Here is a 20,819-nt window from a genome sequence, read left to right on the forward strand (position 1 = left end):
TAAGCATTGGTTGAGATTCCCGCACCTAAAGCCCGAGTGTGGCGCATCTCTAAACGCGCCAGAACTTATGAGAGAAAAGAAAGTTGATATGGCCGAGAATCTCCAATCTAAACTCTGTCCAAATCGATAGACTTCCGCAAGTGAAATACACGTGTGTGGATTTGGGGGAGGGCTGAAATTAACATCTTCAAAAGGTTAAGTAAGCAATGGTTGAGATTCCCGCGCGTAAAACGTGAGTGTGGGGCATCTCTGAACGCGCGAGAACTTACGAGAGGAAAGGAAGTTGATATGGGCGAGACCCTCTCACCCAAACACTGTCCAATTCGATAGACTTCCAGTAGTAAAACACACGTGTGTAGATTTGGGGGAGAGCTAGAAATAGCATCTTTAAAAACGTTAGGTAAGCATTGGTTGGGATACCCGCACCTAAAACGCGAGTGTGGCGCATCTCTAAACGCGCAAGAGCTTACGAGAAAAAAAGAAAGTTGTTATGGGCGAGAATCTCCAACCCAGACACTGTACAAATCGACACACATCCACAAGTAAAATACATGTAAGTAGATTTGAGAACGGGCCAAATTTAGCATCTTGAAAAAGTCCAGAAGCATAGTTTGAAATGCATTGTTCCAAGCGACAGACTATTACAAGTGAAATACACTTGTGTAGATTTGGAAAAGGGCCAAATCTAGCATCTTTAAAAAGTCCAGTAAGCATAGCATGAGATCCCGACACCAAAACCGCGAGTTTGGCGCATCTCTAAACGCGCGAGAGTTTACTAGAGAAAACAAAGTTGATATGGACGAGAACTGTCCAAATCGATAGACTTCCACAAGTGAAATAAACGTGTGTAGATTCGGGGAAGGGCTAAAAGTAGCATCTTTAGAAAGTTAGCTAAGCATTGGTTGGGATTCCCGACACCAAATCCGCGAGTGTGGCGCATCTCTAAACGCGCGAGAACTTACTAGAGAAAAGAAAGTTGATATGGACGAGAATCTTTTATCCAAGCACTGTCCAAATCGACAGACTTCCACAAGTGAAATACACGTGTGTAGATTTGGGGAAGGGCTAAACGTAGCATCTCAAGAAAGTTAGTTAAGCATTTGTTGGGATTCCCGACACCAAAACGGTGAGAGTGGTGCATCCCTAAACGCGCGAGAGCTTACTAGAGAAAAGAAAGTTCATATGGGTGAGAATCTCTCACACAAGCAGTGTCCAAATCGACAGACTTCCACAAGTGAAATACACGTGTGTAGATTTGGGGAAGGAATAAAAGTAGCATCTTTAAAAAGATAGCAAAGCATTAGTTAAGATTCCCGCACCTAAAACGCGGGTGTGGCGCATCTCTAAAAGCGCGAGAACTTACGAGAGACAAGAAAGTTGATAGGGACGAGAACCTCTCACCCAGACACTGCTTAAATCGATAGACTTCCACAAATGAAATACGCGTGTGTAGATTTTGGGGAGAGCTAAAAGTAGCATCTTTAAAAAGTTAGCTAAGCATTGGTTGGGATTTCCGCACCTAAAACGCGAGTGGGGCGCGTCTCTAAGCGCGCGAGAACTTACGAGAAAAACGAAAGTTGTTATGGGCGTGAATCTCCAAGCCAAACACTGTCCAAATCGATATACCTCCACATGTGAAATACACGTGTGTAGATTTGCGAAAACACGCAAGAGAAAAAAAATATAAATGGGCAAGAATCTCCAATGCTAACACTGTCCAAATCGATAGGCTTTTACAAGTGAAATACACGTCTGTAGATTTGAGAAAGGGCCAAATCTGGCATCTCCAAAAAGTCCAGTAACCATAGTTTGAGATCCCGACACCAAAACCGCGAATGCGGCGCATTTCTAAGTGAAATATACCTATGTAGATTTGGGGAAGAGCTAAAAGTAGCATCTTTAAAAAGTTAGCTAAGCATTGGTTGGGATTCCTGCACCTAAAATGCGGGTGTGGCGCATCTCTAAATGCGAGAAAACTTACGAGAGACAAGAAAGTTGATAGGGGCGAGAACCTGTCACCCAGGCACCGTTTAAATCGATAGACTTCCACAAGTGAAATACACGTGTGTAGATTTGGGAGAGGGCTAAAAGTAGCATCTTTAAAAAGTTAGGTAAGCATTGGTTGGGATTCCCGCACCTAAAACGTGAGTGTGGCGCATGTCTAAACGCGCGAGAGCTTACGAGAGAAAAGAAAGTTGTTATGAGCGAGAATCTCCAACTCAAACACTGTCCAAATCGATACACTTTTACAAGTGAAACATACGTGTGTAGATTTGGGGAAGGGCTAAAAGTAGCATCTTTAAAAAGTTAGCTAAGCATTGGTTGGGATTCCTGCACCTAAAATGCGGGTGTGGCACATCTCTAAATGCGAGAAAACTTACCAGAGACAAGAAAGTTGATAGGGGCGAGAACCTGTCACCCAGGCACTGTTTAAATCGATAGACTTCCACAAGTGAAATACACGTGTGTAGATTTGGGAGAGGGCTAAAAGTGGCATCTTTAAAAAGTTAGGTAAGCATTGGTTGGGATTCCCGCACCTAAAACGTGAGTGTAGCGCATGTCTAAACGCGCGAGAGCTTACGAGAGAAAAGAAAGTTGTTATGAGCGAGAATCTCCAACCCAAACACTGTCCAAATCGATACACTTTTACAAGTGAAACATACGTGTGTAGATTTGGGGAAGGGCTAAAAGTAGCATCTTTAAAAAGTTAGCTAAGCATTGGTTGGGATTCCCGCACCTAAAATACGGCTGTGGCGCATCTCTAAACGCGCGAGAGCTTACGAGAGAAAAGAAAGTTGCTATGGACGAGACTCTCCAACCCAAACACTGTCCAAATCGATATACCTCCACATGTGAAATACACGTGTGTAGATTTGAGAAAGGGCGAAACCTAGCATCTTCAAAAAGTCCAGTGGTCATAGTTTGAGATGCCGACACCGAAATTGCGAGTGTGGCGCATCTCTAAACGCGCGAAAACACGCGAGAGAAAAAAAATATAAATGGGGGAGAATCTCCAACGGTAACACTGTCGAAATCGATAGACTTTTACAAGTGAAATACAAGTCTGTAGATTTGAGAAAGGGCCAAATCTATCACCTTAAAAAAAGTCCAGTAACCATAATTTGAGATTCCGACACCAAAACCGCGAATGTGGCGCATTTTTAAACGCGCAATAACGTACTAGAGAAAGGAAAGTCGATATGGGCGAGAATTTCTCACTCAAGCACTGTCCAAATCGATAGACTTCCACAAGTGAAATACACGTGTGTAGATTTGGGAGAGGGCTAAAAGTAGCATCTTTATAAAGTTAGGTAAGCATTGGTTGGGATTCTCTCACCTAAAACGCGAGTGTGGCGCATGTCTAAACGCGCGAGAGCTTACGAGAGAAAAGAAAGTTGTTATGGGCGAGAATCTCCAACCCAAACACTGTCCAAATTGATATACCTCCACATGTGAAATACACGTGTGTAAATTTGAGAAAGGGTGAAACTTAGCATCTTCAAAAAGTCCAGTAAGCATAGTTTGAGATGCCGACACCGAAATCGCGAGTGTGGCGCATCTCTAAACGCGCGAAAACACGCGAGAGAAATAAAATATAAATGGGCGAGAATCTCCAATGGAAACACTGTCCAAATCGATAGACTTTTACAAGTGAATTACACGTGTGTAGATTTGAAAAAGGGTCAAATCTAGCATCTTCAAAAAGTCCAGCAAGCATAGTTTGAGATCCCGACACCAAAACCGCGAATGTGGCGCATCTCTAAACGCGCGACAACTTACTAGAGAAAAGAAAGTTGATGTGGCCGAGAATCTCTCAACCAAGTACTGTCCAAATCGATAGACTTCCACAAGTGAAATACACGTGTGTAGATTTGGGGAAGGCTAAAAGTAGGATCTTTAATTTAGTTAAAGTTATCTGAAACTTAATGTATTTTAACACGAAAGATGCTTAAGATCTAGTAACAGCATTCAGTTAGAGAGATCTTTAATTAATAATACTCTACAGGACCAGACTGCAAGTTTATTTAACACGTTGCCCAGCAACGTGAGGTGCTGCCAAGACTATATTAAATTTTGTAAAGACACCAAAAACATTATTTTTAAGAGAGCTTTAGAACACCTGGCATAATTTTAATTATTTATTTATTCATTTATTTGTTTTAGCATATCTTAAAACACAATTTTATGTCGTTTACATATAGATATAAATTCTTAGATATCTTTTAATCTTTTTACAATTGTAAATTTAGTTAGCATCGGGCAGGCGAAGAGCCACCCTGTGGATATACTGCCCGAAATGCCATTATTATTATTATTATTATTATTATTATTATTATTATTCCCGCACCTGAAACGCGCGTGTGGCGCATCTCTAAACGCGCGAGAACTTACGAGAGAAAAGAAAGTTGATATGGGCGAGAATCTCTTGCCCTGAATAATGCTTTATCTTTAATGCGCAAACTTTTGGCCATGGAAAAAGAGACCAACTTCTGGTCTTGTTTTTTCTTGCAAGCACTCATGTCTATGTTGAATGAAAAAATATTTATATTCGTGTTATTGAAATCTCAGCCAATGAGAACTGAAACTATTTATTATTGCGTTCGCTTACCCTCGATCGTTTTCTATGAGCAATAGTCAACTCGGCTACGCCTCGTTGACTTTTCGCTCAAAGAAAACTCAGGCTTGTAGTCTAAAAAAAACGCCGGGCGATTTCAAAACGTCATCATCTTTCCATCTATAAGCGCGGGTCGAGAAAATGTAACACGCCTCTTCATTAATTCCAGCTGACTAGTAACATTCCCTCATTGATAGTTGTTTCCGTACTTGCTGTAAAGAGACCCTCCCGTGAAACTGAATATCAATGCTATGTATCTATTGTTTATCTACAAAACGTTCAACATTAGCCTGATTGTAATCTGGCGAAATTCAGAAGTAAAACGCCTGCTAATTAAAATGGAAGATTCCTGCTTAGGAGCTAGTTCTTCTTAGTCCTTGTCCGCTTTTCTTGAACACTCACTGCTGTGACTCGCATTGAGCTTTATTTTACTAAAACGCAACAACGCGTCGGAACTAGTCCATGTTTCCGGGCAGCTTCCTTTCCCTGTTTCTTGACCATTTGGGAATAAGACGACTTCTTGACTCGTCATAAAGGATTTCGAAATTCGGAGAATGGGTCAAGGATTTCCAAGACCACTAAATTTCGGTGCACTATTCACCACACCTACTATAGGACTGATCAATTCCGGTATTCACCTTGGATCCCAGTTAATATATGGATTGAGCCAAGCCTAAAAGCGGAGCTCCTGGGCCGGGCTATTCGGAGCCTGATTAAGCTAATAGAGGATAATCGGGAATTTTGATTTTCTTGTTTTTTTTACTTTGCGGTGAGGATTTCTGGTAACATTGTTTGGCCTTCTGGGTTTGAATTATCTCAAACTACACAATATAACTGGTAAAAAACATCTTAATACAAGAAAAAATATACTTTGGTTAACTTTTAATCCTGGGTTAGCGTTAACCGGCATCCGAACGACCCGGCCTTGATTACGGCTTGAGCCCGCGATCCAATATAAAAACCCACACTTGGTCAGCAGTCATTAAAAAAAACACGTGTCCTCGATGCGCTTGAAACTTTAGCCCGCAATATATTACGTGATACTGGTCAGTGGATACCTTGTTTTGACAGGTGTCAATTGACCATAACATGGGTGTCAAATATCAAAGATGAACGCTGTAAACCAAGGTTGCATGTCTCGGTCAACTTATTAGCTAGAGTATGGCCGCCATGTCGACGTCGTCGTGGTGCGTACGCTCCCAGGAGCAATACCGCTGGCCATTTTTACCATTAGAGAAGTGGATCACGAGTTTCTTTAAGTGTGGGGCTCCGCTCGGTAGCCCTTCGGGCCGCTGGAGCTCCGCTATAAAGTTTTTTTAAATTTATTTTCAGGCGTTTTCGATTTTGTCACAAGCAAAAGACGAAGATGAAAGGAAAAGAAGATTGTTGCTGAAGTTTTTCTCTCAAAGTGAAGACTGTCTGAAAAAACTGGATGACAAACTTGTTCAGTTGCTCCAGCAGAACATTGATGAAAAGATGAAAACTCACCAAGTACAACTCAAACAGAAGCAATACTTTCTTCTTGTGGCAGGTAAATGTAGAATACTTAACGTCCTTTACGTAAGAAATGCAATATTCAATAACAAGCACAGAATGTAAATTAAGACTTGTAAAGTTTATTCAGAGTCAGACTCTTCGATCCTGATTCTTTTCCATATTTTTTCGGTGGTTTCCGCATTTTCCGAGATGGTTGGCGAGGTAGTAATTCACGCCTGAACGCATAACTGCGATGATCAATCATGTCTTCATATCTTTCTCTTCAGTTCAAATATATGATCTTTCGTATATTTATTTGTATTCTTCATTATCTACGGGTATATTTAATACGAACTCACATTGTGACCAGCTCCCAAATGGCTTGATAGCTCAGTTGGTAGAGCATTGTACTGGTATCGCAGAGTTCAAGGGTTCGAATTCCGTTCAGGCCTGAATTGTTTTCAGGCTTTAATTACACAATTGCTTAAGTTGTGTGCATAACTGCGATGATCAATCATGTCTTCCGTCTTCAAGTTCATACTCTTGATCTTGTGATCACCAGATCTGCTGCAGTTCCCTTTGTGTCTAACTTTTGCATCGCTGAGCAACCAATCTCTGATCTTAAAGCAATTACAATCAACCTGACACTCAGAAAGGCCCAGGTCAAACGCCGTACTTCACATGAGCCGAACCCAATTCGACCAATTAGGCTCGTGAAGTTCGGCGTTTGACCCAGTTAAGTTCGACTGATTTTATTTGGAGCGGCTGAGGCCTTTTTCACGCCTGGCCAACCGCGAATAACGCCTGAAGACCAACTTTCCACGTTTGACTCAAACAGGCGTCCTTTTAATTATTTGAGTCGACCCAAACTGTCGTTGGGTTCGGCTCATGTGAAGTACGGCGTTTGACGCGGGCCTAAACCACCTAACATACGCAAAACTGTTGTCTCGCGGGCACTCAAGAACCTGGATGTCGAAACCTTCATCGATGCTGTTAACCAGGTAGGTTTATTGGATGATAATCTGTGTCTGGCCTCTGCTGCATCCAAATATGCGCAAGTTCTTGTAGATACCCTTGACCAGATGGCACCAATTAAATCCAGATTAATTACTATTCAAAGTAATGCATCATGGTACGGTGATGGGATTCGATTGCAATTGAAAAAAGGCTTAGAGGAAAGTTTGGGCGCAAGTGGCGCCGGTCTAAATTTGAATGTGATCGATTAGAAGTTTCACCACAATTGCTACCAATCTCGCAATCTGATTGGCTAATTTGCCGTTCTCGATAAGAGCTCAGACAACCCTGCACGCATTAATTAATGTGTCACCGATGCAATGCCTTTTCCAGCTCGAGCTCTGAAAAAAAAAAATTTTCTTTGACGCTGACATTGTGGTAAAAAACAAATCGAAATGTGGTTTAGCGTAGTCTGTACTCTTATCGACAACGATACGCGTCATCACAGCGGTCAAAATTTGTTGTGGACTCACTTGGCTGCGCCTCGTAAGTCCACAGCATTTTGACCACTGTGATGACGCGTATCGTTGTCGATAAGAGTACAGATCACGCTAAACCACATTCGATTTGTAGCTATTTGTTAAATATCCAACAATGTTGTATAGTTAATCAGCTATTAAGTAGCAGCAAAGAGGCACATTATCCCAAGTTCATTGCAGAATATTCTACTGATTCGAGGAAGCTTTTCAAGTCTGTAAACAGGCTACTTTATAAGAACCTAGCTAGATGCATGCTATCCAACAACTAAAAGTGATACCACCTTGCTTGTGCATTTGCTGATTTCTTCATGCAGATAATTGACCGTATACGTAGTGAAATTGCGGTTGGGGGGGAGTGCCAATGAATTACGAACAATCTCTAAAACAGCGCTATGTTTGAGCTGCGAAACGAAACTTCGGTCTTTCAAATCACTTACAAATGACGAGGTCTTGAGATTAACCAAGTCTGGGACAATTAAGTCGAGCTCAATTGACCCACTTCCAGCTTCAATCATGTCCAAGTGTACGTACATGTTTTCATGCTTTGTTGCCTATGCTCACGAGAATCATTAATTTGTCATTGGCTACGGGTGAAATGTATCGTTGCATGGTAACCGCACTAGATGACGTCGGCCTCGGGACCATGTTCTGAGCAAAAGTTCCACTCTCAAAAAGTAAAAGTAAACGAGTCTGGTTCTCGGGTGCATGGGAACCAATTCAAATGAAATTCATCCAGATGGTAGAGCCACTCTCCCAGTTTATAAAATTCGTCGTTTAATATTTTGAGTTTTATAAACAAGAAGAAAATGGTCGTCTTCCTATGTTCCCTGTCAGCCATTTAGACAAGCAGGAAAAACAAGCACAACCATATTTGTAATTTCTCCGAAAGTACTCTTTCCACATAAACCAAATTAGCAGCAGAGATTACGCAGATAATGACGTTTCTAGATATTATAAAATCAATTTGGGGAAAACTATATTCTGGCCATGGGTGCTGAAGACACATGGGGCAAATTGCACAAAATTGCAAAATTGGTAATTTTGAGGGCTCTAGTATTTGGCTCAAACAGGCGGCTTTAGAGAGAGAAAATCAGCTTTAAAAGTATCTTTTATTATCTTGTCTGTTACCTACATTTAGTTAATAAGGTTTTGGCCGACGAATTTGATGAAATATAAATTGATACAAAACCTATCTTGAAGGTTTTGGGAATTTCTCCAGGATGCTTTCGTCGCACGGTTCTCTCCAGTGTCTCTCCTTCGCTCGCTCCATTTTCTTGACCAAATCTAGCACAGACTCTATTAATCTAACGGTTACTCCCATCGAATATCCAGTTTGTCGTGTTTCAGACCAGAGATGATGATACAAGTAGCCTGCGTACACCTGACAAAGAATAGTTGACAAGGTCAAAATATGGTCGTAATACTTGCGATTTCTGCCATCGAGCACCTAAATTCATCAACATTATCCAACCAGGAAGTAAAGTAAATGTGTCGAGATCAATGTACAAAAGTAAATGCATGCCCTTGAACAAGCCAGAGTAATGTCTTTGGCTAAAAGCGAGTCAGATATTGCGAGAGTCGATAAGCCAAGAATGGTGAATAAACTGAACGCGTAGGCCGGAAGTCCGAGAAGCCTGACTGCTGACCGGATGTAACACAATGTAATGGGATGTGGCACCGGATGTAAGTGTAATAATATCCTCTTGTACTGGGGTTGTTTTACAATGGCAATGGTGAAGAAAGCGAAAACAAAAAACAAAAAAACCGAAAAACCGAAAAAAACGTCAAAGAAAAATTAAACGTTGAGCAATCTCATACCCGGGGAAATTAACTGGGAACAAGGTTGAAATGTTTAGGTGCAAAGTCTAACTCGGATTCATACGTACCAAAGGGCCCCACGTTGAATTTTATTTTTCGCTGAATGGTTATAAGTGCAATCTGCATTTTTGGCACCCATAGCATGAATTTCTTTCTTTTTTTTTTTTTTTCCCATACCTGTTTAGACAGACAGAGTTCGAACGTCCAAGAGTTCTTTGAAAAACTAACTTCCTTGTTCTCATTCAAGCCTGCACATCATTTGTTGTTAACGAAAACCTGAACATATTTTAACACCTGTCAGTACTCCTGGATTTACTGTAGCTAAACCAATAGACGATAAATGGTATCCTCTCATATAAACTTGATCCAGTGTAATAAAGCCAATGGAGGCAATCAGGTTGCGTAAAACGATCATTTTGTCCTCTTTATTTACCACCGTAAAACAGTCATAATTGCGGATCAAAAGTCGTCCTTTTAGCCCTCTATCAATGATATATTGTATCAAAAATATCTAAAGAGACAATGCTATTGCGATAATGTCGCTTTATCTGAAGCTACAAAAATAAACAAACAAAAAGGGCGTACATATTTTAACACCTGTCAGTACTCCTGGATTTACTGTAGCTAAACCAATAGACGATAAATGGTATCCTCTCATATAAACTTGATCCAGTGTAGTAAAGCCAATGGAGGCAATCAGGTTGCGTAAAACGATCATTTTGTCCTCTTTATTCACGACCGTAAAACAGTCATAATTGCGGATCAAAAGTCGTCCTTTTAGCCCTCCATCAATGATATGTTGTATCAAAAATATCTAAAGAGACAATGCTATTGCGATAATGTCGCTTTATCTGAAGCTACAAAAATAAACAAACAAAAAGGGCGTATATCGCATTTTAAAAGTACATTCGGTCAGCAGTTTTGCTCCATTTCCGGTCTACATACGTTTGGTCGTAAACAACGATTTCTTCGCTTTTCAACCATGCACCATGGAATGTACGGCTCGATTTAGCCCAAGACTTAATTCAGAATCGTCGCAGACATGCATTTGCTTAGCTGTGATCTTGATGCATCTATTTAACTTCCTGGATGGACTGTATTGATGAATTATTTCGATACTCGATACGCGACTGTGTTTGACCTGTTCGACTGTTCTTGATTCTGGTTAATGCATCATCATCTGAGGTCTAAAAGTAGATGTTCGGTGAGGCTAGTCAATTAGATTTGACCTTTCCGCTAGAGTCTGTGCAAGATTTGCTCAAGAAAATGGAGCGAGCGAACTTAGGGGAGACCCATACTATCACGACAAAAGCATTCTGAAGAAATTCCCAAAAGTTGCAAGGTAGGCTTTGTTTCAATTTATATTTCATCAAATTCATTGGCCAAAACCTAATAAATCAAATGTAGATAACAGACAAGATGATAGAAAATACTTCTGAAGCTGATATTCTCTATCTAAAGTCTGTTTGAGCCAAATACTAGAGCCCTCAAAATTTCCAATTTCGCAATTTTTTGCAACTTGCCTCGGATATCTTCAACACTTATGGCCAGAATATAATTTTCCCCAAATAGATTTTATGATATTTAGAAACCTCAATATCTATGTAAGCTCTGCTGCTAGTTTGTTTTTTTTTTGGGAAAGAGTACTTTCGGAGAAATTACGAATATGGTCGTGCTTGTTTTTCCTGCTTGTCAAAATGGCTGACAGGCAACATCGTTGGACTAGCATTGTCTTCTTGAATAAAAACCCAAAATACTTTAACGGCAAACTTTATAAGCGGGGAGAATGGCTCTACCATCTTTATGAATTTCATTTGAATTGGTTCACATTCCCCCTGAGAACCAGACTTGTTTATTTTTACTTCTGAGGAGTGAATTTTTTGGTCAAAACATAAACCTCGGGCCGACGTGATCAACTGCGGTTACCATGGCAACGACACACCTGCCGATCCAAATATGGCTGTTTTTGTTCATCCCCCTAGGTAACCTACCTCCACACAAAATCTGAAGGGGGGTTAAAAATTTTCATTTCCACCTTTGCTTCACTTTCCTGGAGAATTGCTGTTAAAATGTGCCATGCTACGACCGTTTTGTTGAAGAAGCCTACTGCTGAACATAAGATCTTTGCCAACTTTTGTCCAGTCTCTAATCTTAAATATGTCTCCAAAGTTATTAAAAAGAGGGGTTGCTTTATAGCTTAATTACTATCTGGCCTGCAACAATCTACATGTGCCCCAGTCCGCATATAGGGGTTGTCAGCACAGAGTCAGTTTTAATGAGGGTGCATAATTACATTATGATATCACTGGACACTGACGGAAACAGTGTAATACTGGTTCTTTTGGATCTATTAGCAGCTTTTGACACTGTTAACCATGACTTACTTATGTCTAGGCTTGAGAGGCGTTGTGGAATTACCGGCACCGTTGTTAACTGGTTCAAGTCCTATCTTTGTAGTCTTACACAATTTGTCAGCACCAATCAATCTCATTCAACGAAACGTGACTTGCTTGTCGGAGTACCACCGGACTCTATTCTAGGACCCTTACTTTATTTGTTGTATACTGCTCCTATTTCTGATGTCATCGCCAGCCACCATCTTAATTACCACCTTTATGCGGATGATACTCAACTTTACCTGGCCTTCGAAACAGATGATGTGAATTTAGCTGTTGATCGCGTTGTTAACTGTGTCCGAGATAAGTTGCTGGATGGAACAGAATGATTTGAAGTTGAACCCGGAGAAGACGGATATTTTGTTGATTTATTCGTGGTTTCGTGTGAAGCCTGCACTTGATTATCTGCAATTTATTAGAGATGAATGAATCTCCATCTCTGACAAAGTACATTCTTGACACGGCACAAGACCTTTGAGGACCACATTAATCATATATGTAAGTCTTTGATCAACCACTTTGTTGTATCACTGGTGCAAGGAAACATGACCGTAATTATTACTTTTACTCTAAGAAACTTAAAAACTAAAACAAAAAACAACACTAGCAAAATACGTAAAAAACTGGAATCTAAAAAAATGTTTCAAATATGATAGAGAGTTACTCTTAATAAACTTAGTCAAAAGGAAGGTCTTGAGTTTTTTTTTAAATAATAAAATTGTACTGGATCGGCGTATTTCCAAAGGAACAGTGCTCCAAATCTTCGTAGCGTATACAGAAAAAGCTCTTTCACCATATGCTTTGGTTTTACATGTTGGCTGCATTAGCGGGTCTTGAAAGTTGGAGCGAGGAGACCTAGTGTTCCAGGAGTTCTGTTTTAGATATTGTGAGCAGAGACAATTCTATGATTTGTAGACAAAAAGAATACGCTTAGACACGATCCAATGTGAGACAAGTAATCAATGAAGTTGTACTAAGGCAGGATTGTATTTTTTAGGGATAGTTTTGTTAAGTGCCTCGGGGAAATAATGGATGTGTATGCTATATAAATGAACTGTTATCATTATCGTTATCGTTATTGTTATTATTATTATCTCGTTTTTGCTTGTCTTTCAGTGTATACACCAAATATTTGTCACCGCTTACGTCTGTAGCAAGTTTGACCTCACCCCAGCACAAATCCCTGTGTTCCTGACAGGCACCCATTCCAAAATGAATGATGTTGTTCAGCCAAACAGTGTTTAACAATGATTCCGCCGAGGAAACTCCAGGCAAATTATTTTCGTATAGTAGGTTGATTTCCTCTTCCGTCAGCGCCACAGCAGCCTCTTGTTTCCGCGGCCTGCTTTTTTCAGCGCTTTTTGTTTTGACTGAAGACTTTTCCTCTTCAATTCAAATTATTTGTGGTGATGATACCCACTTTTTTTCAAATGCCTTTCAATGCTGGAGACGAGGCATCGTAAACTTGTGGGTTCATAATCTTCTCCATCTTTACGTCTAACAGAGCGAATAAACTCTGCAAGGCACTTGTTCAATTCTGCTGGCGCAATCATGTGTACTTCTCTCTCTTTGTTCTTTTCCATTCTCAAAACTTCTTCGAACTGTTGCACATGTGACTTAGTTTTTTCTCCCGTGTTTCTGTTCTCCATACTTTCAACATATTCCTCTACCGAAGCTATATACGCGACAAATCTTTTCTGATCTCTCTCATTTTTTCAAAGAAATTCGTCTCTGAAAAAAGTCCGTAGAGCCAATTTGTATAATTTTGCGAACGGTTTGACAAGTGAAACGCTACAAGTCGGGCATGAATGAGAATCGCCGCGATACAGCTCACACGTGAAGAAACATGATACGCGGCTCCTGATTGGACGTATCGTTTCCTCCACACGTGAAAAAAAGCGGTACGCGACATTTCATTGGCTTTCCGCTACTTAGACTGGCTTGTGAATTAGAATTTATTTCGCGCCTTTTCAGTGAGTAAGTCTCAGTATGTATATAATAAATGTTTATTTTGAGCTCGCTTGTGAATGTGAAAGTCGTAAGTGGACCTTCTCGTTTTAGCTTACGAGAATACAATCCTGTAAGCGACCACCCACTGAACAGGTGAGTTGGTCGCTAACAACATTACAAAAGAATCAGGAATAAGGCGGCCGGATAGAACGGTATTCAGATCTATTTGTCATTATAAACTCTACCTATGGGCATGTATATAGTACAGTGTGTACGTACATTTTACGCGGATTGTCGCGGATAGTCTCACCGCACGGTCGCTGCCGTTCACGGAAATGGCCGCTAACAGGTATATATTTTAACAGGGAAAATGGACGGGCTTTTATGAGGGTGATTACTGAAGGAAACTGATCGCTTATGTTACAGGTGAGACAGGATCAGGAAAAAGCAGCCTGGTGAATCTCATTCTGGGAGAGGAACTTCTTCCATATTCTGTACTCAGTACAACGTCCACCATATGCGAACTGAAGTATGGAGAGCAACGCAAAATTGTAGCCCACTTTAAGGACAAGGATCCTGACACAGGGCTTCCAACTATGGAGTGCCCTTTAAAGACTGCGTCGTCTGAGCAGAGTTATCTTCAGCAGATCTCTCCTTATGTTCACGTAAAGAGTGATAGAGAAAAAGGTTCCGTTTACAAAAAGATTGAACTCTTTTGGCCCCATCAACTTTTGAAGGTATTTATTAGTGATGGGACGTTAAATTAGTCTTTTCCCGAAATTAATAAAAAAAATAATCAAAAGGATGTCAAGGACGAGGAAAAGCAAGAAAGCACCACGAAAACCGTTTGCTCTGTTCTAACTATACTGTCACCACATCCTATTAGCGCCTGATTCATGCCATTTCCCTTCCCAGCAGAAGGCATTAAAACTATAAATCATCCAACTGAATGTTAAATAATAAATAAACATGCAAAAGAGTTAAATCATTCCAAGTTATCAAGTTCCACTCATTTTATTTGTGCAATCTCAAATGCTGATAGGCTTCGTTGAGTAACTGAAAAAAGAAAGCTCACCTTTCTATTCTATATATTTCAGAACGGCGTAGTTATAATTGACAGTCCAGGTATTGGTGAGTCTGACATCATGGACGAGATAGTCAAACAGTATTTGCCTCAAGCTTTTGCCTTCATTTATGTCATCAACACTGCAAACGCTGGAGGAGTTCAGAAAGACAGAGTGAGCATTGAAATTACTTCGTATTTGCGGCAATGCTATGAATATGGAGGCACTTTCCATTCGATGAAAAGTCCCGGGTGAACTTTCGATTGTTTCCGTGGAAACATCTTTTGCCCTAAAAGATATGGCCTGTTTCGGGGACTTGCCATCTGATAGGGTATGCCCGAATCTGTCCTAAACGGGGTTGGTTGCGCAGTTGTTGTCGTTAAATAAGCTTGAAATCTGGCAGGTCTTCAGTCTGAACATCAAAAAAATCTTGTACGGTTGTCAATATTTGGACTCTACCCCATTCATTGTCTTAAACAGGGTTCTAAAATAGGTTATAGATTGTTGTCATGTATAGACAGCACAACATGTGTAGCTATAAATACTGATACGCTAAAAATCATACCTCAGAAAGGTTTTCTTTTCCCAAACTTTGCCAGGGCTTCAAAATCCCCAGCGGCACCTTTATACCAAAACAAGAGTTGAGTAATCCCCGAGGATTCTTTTGATCAAAATGGAGATGCATGTTCAAATGATGACTTATTGCTTTGGATTTTCAGCTTGAAAAGCTGCTAGAAGACGTGAGAAAAGTGACGCTTGAAGGACAGGGAGGATTCACTCCCCAGTGTGCCATGTTTGTGTGCAATAAGTGGGACCAAATACCTGAGAAAGAAGCTAGAGAGGTCAAGAGTCATGTCATCAAGAAGCTGAAGAACTGTTGGCCTGGTCTTGTTCCCGAGTCTCAGATCATCCACATGTCAACGACGAACGCTAGTATCGCTCAGAACCACGGAATAATCACCGAAGACTTCTTCGCTCTTATGAATTGTTTGAAGTGTATGGTCTTAAAAAGCATTAACACCAAGCTTGAAATGTATTGGAAGTAAGTGGTTGTGTTTGCCTACATTTGTTTTTGCTATGGATGACAAAATCCGTATGTTTGAGAAAAATTAGGTATAACTGATCAACACGCGTGAACAGTGAGACCTTTTCTATAGTGAGCTTTGAAAATTATAAAAAAAGCTACGTTGTTTCTATTTACCTGTTGACGAGCTGAAACAACTGTGTAATTGCGAAATTTTAAGTGCACGTAATATACTCACTGAAAGTATTATTAATACAAACCAAAGTAGATATAAAAAAAAAATTGGTCCAGTTGCGACAGACAAAAAAGGCTTCAGGTAAAACTTTTGAAATATTTAAACATAACGGCATTATAAGGAAATAAAAATAAAAATAAATGAACAATAACCAAAGTAAGAACCTCAAGTTTGGTAAATAGCTGAGTAGAACTTAAGAATCCAGAGTAAAGTAGTCGGACATACTAAAACTGAGTTTTCATTCATCTTTTCGGACCGGGCAAGTTTGGTCAGTAACCTTGGTGTGTATTTTTTAAGGTGGCTGGACTGTTTTCTCTCGCGAATTATTTTCCAAGGAAAGGCTTTCGTGTTGAATGCTTCCGGAGACCATGTTAAAGCAGAGCAGAAGATACTCTCGATTCTTCACCGTTTGAATAAGATTAAAAGTCAACAAGGTCAAGTGATGGAAGAGCTTCAAAAACATATGACGACTCAAGTCGACGTTGCCGTAAAGACACTTTCTGAATACCTCAAATCAGACGATGTCAGAGCTCGCTTCACTTCATGGACCTTAGACGAAGTTCCAAAGGCAGAAAACTCCTGGGAAGTGACAAGAAACAGCACCCTGAATGCGTTGCGATCCCGTCTGAAAGATATCTTAGATCAATGGGAGGAAGATAACCAAATGTTTGCAAATGCCCGTAAGTCCCTTGTACAGCTCTTTCAGCGGCGGTTCAATTTTGTCGAAGGGGAACTCCGAAATCTCCAAGGAGCTGCTACAGCTGACGAGCTTAATATTCCATATAATGATCCCGAAGATGACGATCTAATGCTTACAACAGGTGACAAGATTATCATCGGTGTCGCTAGTCCAATCTGGGTTCCACTTGGCCTAGTTGCGTTGGTGATTGGTGTTCCTGTGGTCGGCGTGCTGGCGATTAAAAACAAGGTGGAAGATAAAAATAGAATCAAGAAATACGAAAGACACAAATGTGCTTTTATGGCCGAAATGTCCGCATACTATCTAGATGATGTTACAAACGAAAGTAAGATAAGGGATTTCGTGGTGGAACAACTGGAAGAGGCTCAGTTGTGTCTGAAGCAAATTGAAGCTCGCATTCCAGAGCTCATCGAAGCTGATGAGCTGTTATATAATCAACTCCGTGATGAAAGACGCTCATCAAAAGAAATACAAGACCTCTACCAACCATCAGTGGATACGGCGTCTTCTATCAGAGGACATCTTGCAGTATTTGGATTAAAGGAAATCCATGTCCTTGATATCAGCAGCGAGGAGTTAGACTGGAAAGAAGACATGTCCCCCCGTCTTTGGAGTGGTGCGTTTGCCACTGTGTACCAAGGAAAGCTGAAAAGACATGGAGTGGAGGAAACGTTAACTGTGGCATTGACAGTTTACAATGAAGTACTTGATACCATAAATGCAAATCAAATCATGGCGAAAGTGGAACGGTTGAGGTGAGAAAGTTTTCATATATGTATTTTTCGTTTGCCGTTAAATCTCAAACACAGGCAACAGAACACTTAAGAAACAAACATACAAACGAACAAATGTTGCAGATAGCTAAAATAGAAAGGAGTCGTGTCTTCAAACTGATAGGAAGTAGCCCAGCTGGATTTTCACAAAGCGGGGCCAATAAGCTGAAATCGGGATTACCGAGAGCTCAGTGATGCAGATAGTGGCGGGATGAATTATTTAAATCAAGAACCTCCAGATTTTAAACCAGCTTTCTCAAACTTATTAATAATTCATCGAGTTTAAACAAAGGAAATCATGACTGTGACGGTGTTTGGATATCTGATCTTAATTTAGCATAGATTTTTACTATATTATTTCTCCGTTTTCTCCTTAGTTGTAGTTTCGATTAAAAAGACATCAAATACTCAAGACAGTGTTTGACTACATTTCCAAAGACCTCGAAGTTCGTCAAAAATACTCCGCTAAGCGTCGTAATTTCAACTCTCTTTTCAGTGTTTGGAAATGTGGTCAAACACTGTCTTTCGTGTTTGATATATTAGGGAGTTTAAGAAAACCACAACGGCAACGGCAACGGGAACGTCGCTAAACAAAGGTTTAATGAGTAGAACAATGGCTGCGCACGTGTGTTATAATTCTTGGTACATTTCTCTGCCGTCCTCTGCAAAACAACAACGTGAAATGACCAAATTCTGCGTTTTCTGGAAACCGTGAACGACGACGACTAATTTTTTAAATTTCTATTTCGAATTTAACGCTGTGTTTCATATCCAGTTTCGAGGAAGTTTTGACAGTGACAAACAAACTAAATGACTTCAGATTATCGCGAGATTCGCAAGTAAAATATAAGTTCAGTTTCTAATCGACGTTGTGCTCGGCGTCGCCGTCGTGGGTTCTTAAACTACTATTACCTCTAAGCAACTCCGCCACTCCGCCTACCTGTAAGACCCATGTATTATTATCAAAAAGCCTGAGAGCTAGCTGGGAACCCGAAATAACTTCTGCGGAGTTGAATAAGTTGGATACTCATTAGCTATTGCGTGTATACACAATTTAAATGTGGTTAAAAGGAAAATGAAATAATGGGGGCTTATCGTTCAGCAATAGGAAAAGCTGCTGAATTATCACGACACCCTTTGAGAAGTATAATACATAGATCTAGCCAAGACCAAAAGCGGAGCTACTCGGCACAATAGCCTTTAAAGACTCACCAGTATAAGCATTTCACCAAATAACGGAATGAACTGAAGAAAAAACGGAGGAAATCTACATTAACACGCTTTGCATAATATCACTACATCTGAGTATCAAATAGCAAATCATGTCTCAACGAAGGATGGCCCAATGAAAGAAATGTTAAGGAAAATTTGTTAGAGATTGATTATCATTCAAGGTAAAGCCAAGAAATGCATTTAAAAGAACGTCCAAAGTTTGAAAGACTTTTGGTGTTCAAGGTTAATGATTATTCACGCTAAAGTGTAATTTAAATATTATTGTGCCGACGGCCTCTTCTTCTTCTTCTTCTTCTTCTTCTTCTTCTTCTTCTTCTTCTTCTTGTTCTTCTCGAATTCCATTCCCTTATTGTGCGTGGGAAAAAAGAGTACTTGTGGTCATTTTATCGTCCGAAGCTTTACCAGTCTTCTACCAATAACCTGTAAAGAAATTCGCGAGCGAGCGTCAAATAGAGCAAATACGTGTTCGCTTGACCTTTCTTGGTTTCCAACCGTAGCAGAAGAAGAATTTTAAGTCATCTACGAAGCGGCGACTTCTGCTAATAGACTGGCAGTAGTTACAAATACAGTTTTACTATTTTTAGACGTGAGGTTATGAGCAAAAATATGCAGGGCTTGTAAAGTTTTCCTATTTGGAAACAATACTGTGACACATTTTTTAAATTTCATTTTTTATTTTCGCCTGTTTCTAAACACTTGAGCTGCTTTGCCGAAGGTGCTGTAAGCTGCATATTGTAAACAAAAAGTTTTCTATTGAAGATATATCTCGCCGAAACAACTTGACAAACTTTATAGAAAATGAAGTGCAAGTTTCAAACAGTGGCAATTCACTTCAATGTGATTCTTCCAGGCAGAAAAATCCAGCAAAAGGTGTGAAAACTGAACTGAACTAATCTTTTCCATACATCAACGAATCGACCACTTTTAATTTTCCGCTGTGTTTACCGTTTGTAGTTTCTCTAAACACACGAAACGCGTTTGATTTCTCTTGTTGATGATGAATCATGCGACTTTTCTTGCACGGCTGCACATTTTGTGCGCCAATTTACTTGAGCAGTCCTGCAGTCTTCTGAGTAAATATTTTCAAGTATTTCAAAGGCAGCGGAGGAGGGAGGCAGGTGGGCTGTAACCCCCCCCCCCCTCCCCCAAACGAACATTTGGGGGCCTCAGCCCCCTTCCTTTTCACGTTTCGATACCGAAAATATCCCTATTGCAGCATAAAACTGCTTCGACAAGATATTCCGTTTCGTAATTTTACAAATCGTTTTACCAACGCAAAAGACATTAAATTTGGAAAATACGAGTGGAGGTATGCGTTTGGCTAAACCCCCTCCCCCTCCCCCCCCCCCCCCGTACCACCTCAATGTTTCGCAGCGCTCTGGTGCCTCTGTATTTTATCCCACTGCTTTGCTATATTAGCTGGTGTGTGGCCACCATGTTGCGTGGCGTGGTCGTCCAAGGGCGCACGCGTCCGCAATCCATGCTGCCAGCCATGTTGACCATGAAAAAAGAGTTGCATGAATTTCTATTTCTATGCATACATGCGGTTCTGTTGCTACGGTTATGGTGCTCGGTTTGGAGACCCTTTGGGCTGTCGGAACTACTCTATAGTTAGAACGAGCAGAAAAGAAATAAGCCAATGTAAAGAGGCAGCGAAGAAAATTCAAAAAACCAAAAAAATAATCTTTTTTCTCTGTCTCATTTTTACTTCTCCCTTTTCTTTTAACTTGTTTTTGCTGATTTTATATAATTACCATCTTCCTTCTGTTTATCAGAAAACTGGAGCATCCCCACATTGTAAAGTTTTATGGCACATCCCTTCTCAACAAAGAGGGCACCTCAAGAGTGATCCTGGTAATGGAAAAGTGCAAAGGAAACTTGAAGAGTCAGATCTTCGATCACCCAGAAGCAGCGCCAGCAAGGAATGCTGATGTCCATGGAGATGTATGTCGATGGGCTAAAGAGATCACTGATGCTCTTGCGTTCATACACAAACAGGGAATTATTCACAGAAACCTTACACTGGAGACCATCTTGGTATG

The 20,819-nt window shown here is 40.4% G+C and overlaps 1 protein-coding gene across 1 annotated transcript in view; it reads left to right on the plus strand.

Moving 5' to 3' along the window:
• Positions 1–20,819, plus strand: part of LOC110047000 (uncharacterized) — a 34,855-nt gene that overhangs the window by 7,548 nt on the left and 6,488 nt on the right. The window contains exons 2-7 of the mRNA XM_020752711.2: positions 5,948–6,146; positions 14,175–14,485; positions 14,846–14,986; positions 15,532–15,854; positions 16,369–17,526; positions 20,553–20,814. Coding sequence (XP_020608370.2) covers positions 5,948–6,146; positions 14,175–14,485; positions 14,846–14,986; positions 15,532–15,854; positions 16,369–17,526; positions 20,553–20,814 — 2,394 coding nt within the window. The remainder of the gene's footprint in view (positions 1–5,947; positions 6,147–14,174; positions 14,486–14,845; positions 14,987–15,531; positions 15,855–16,368; positions 17,527–20,552; positions 20,815–20,819) is intronic.

The sequence above is a fragment of the Orbicella faveolata genome, unplaced genomic scaffold (genome assembly GCF_042242905.1).
Source record: "Orbicella faveolata isolate gen_17 unplaced genomic scaffold, um_ofav_v1 contig_25, whole genome shotgun sequence".
Taxonomy (NCBI): domain Eukaryota; kingdom Metazoa; phylum Cnidaria; class Anthozoa; order Scleractinia; family Merulinidae; genus Orbicella; species Orbicella faveolata.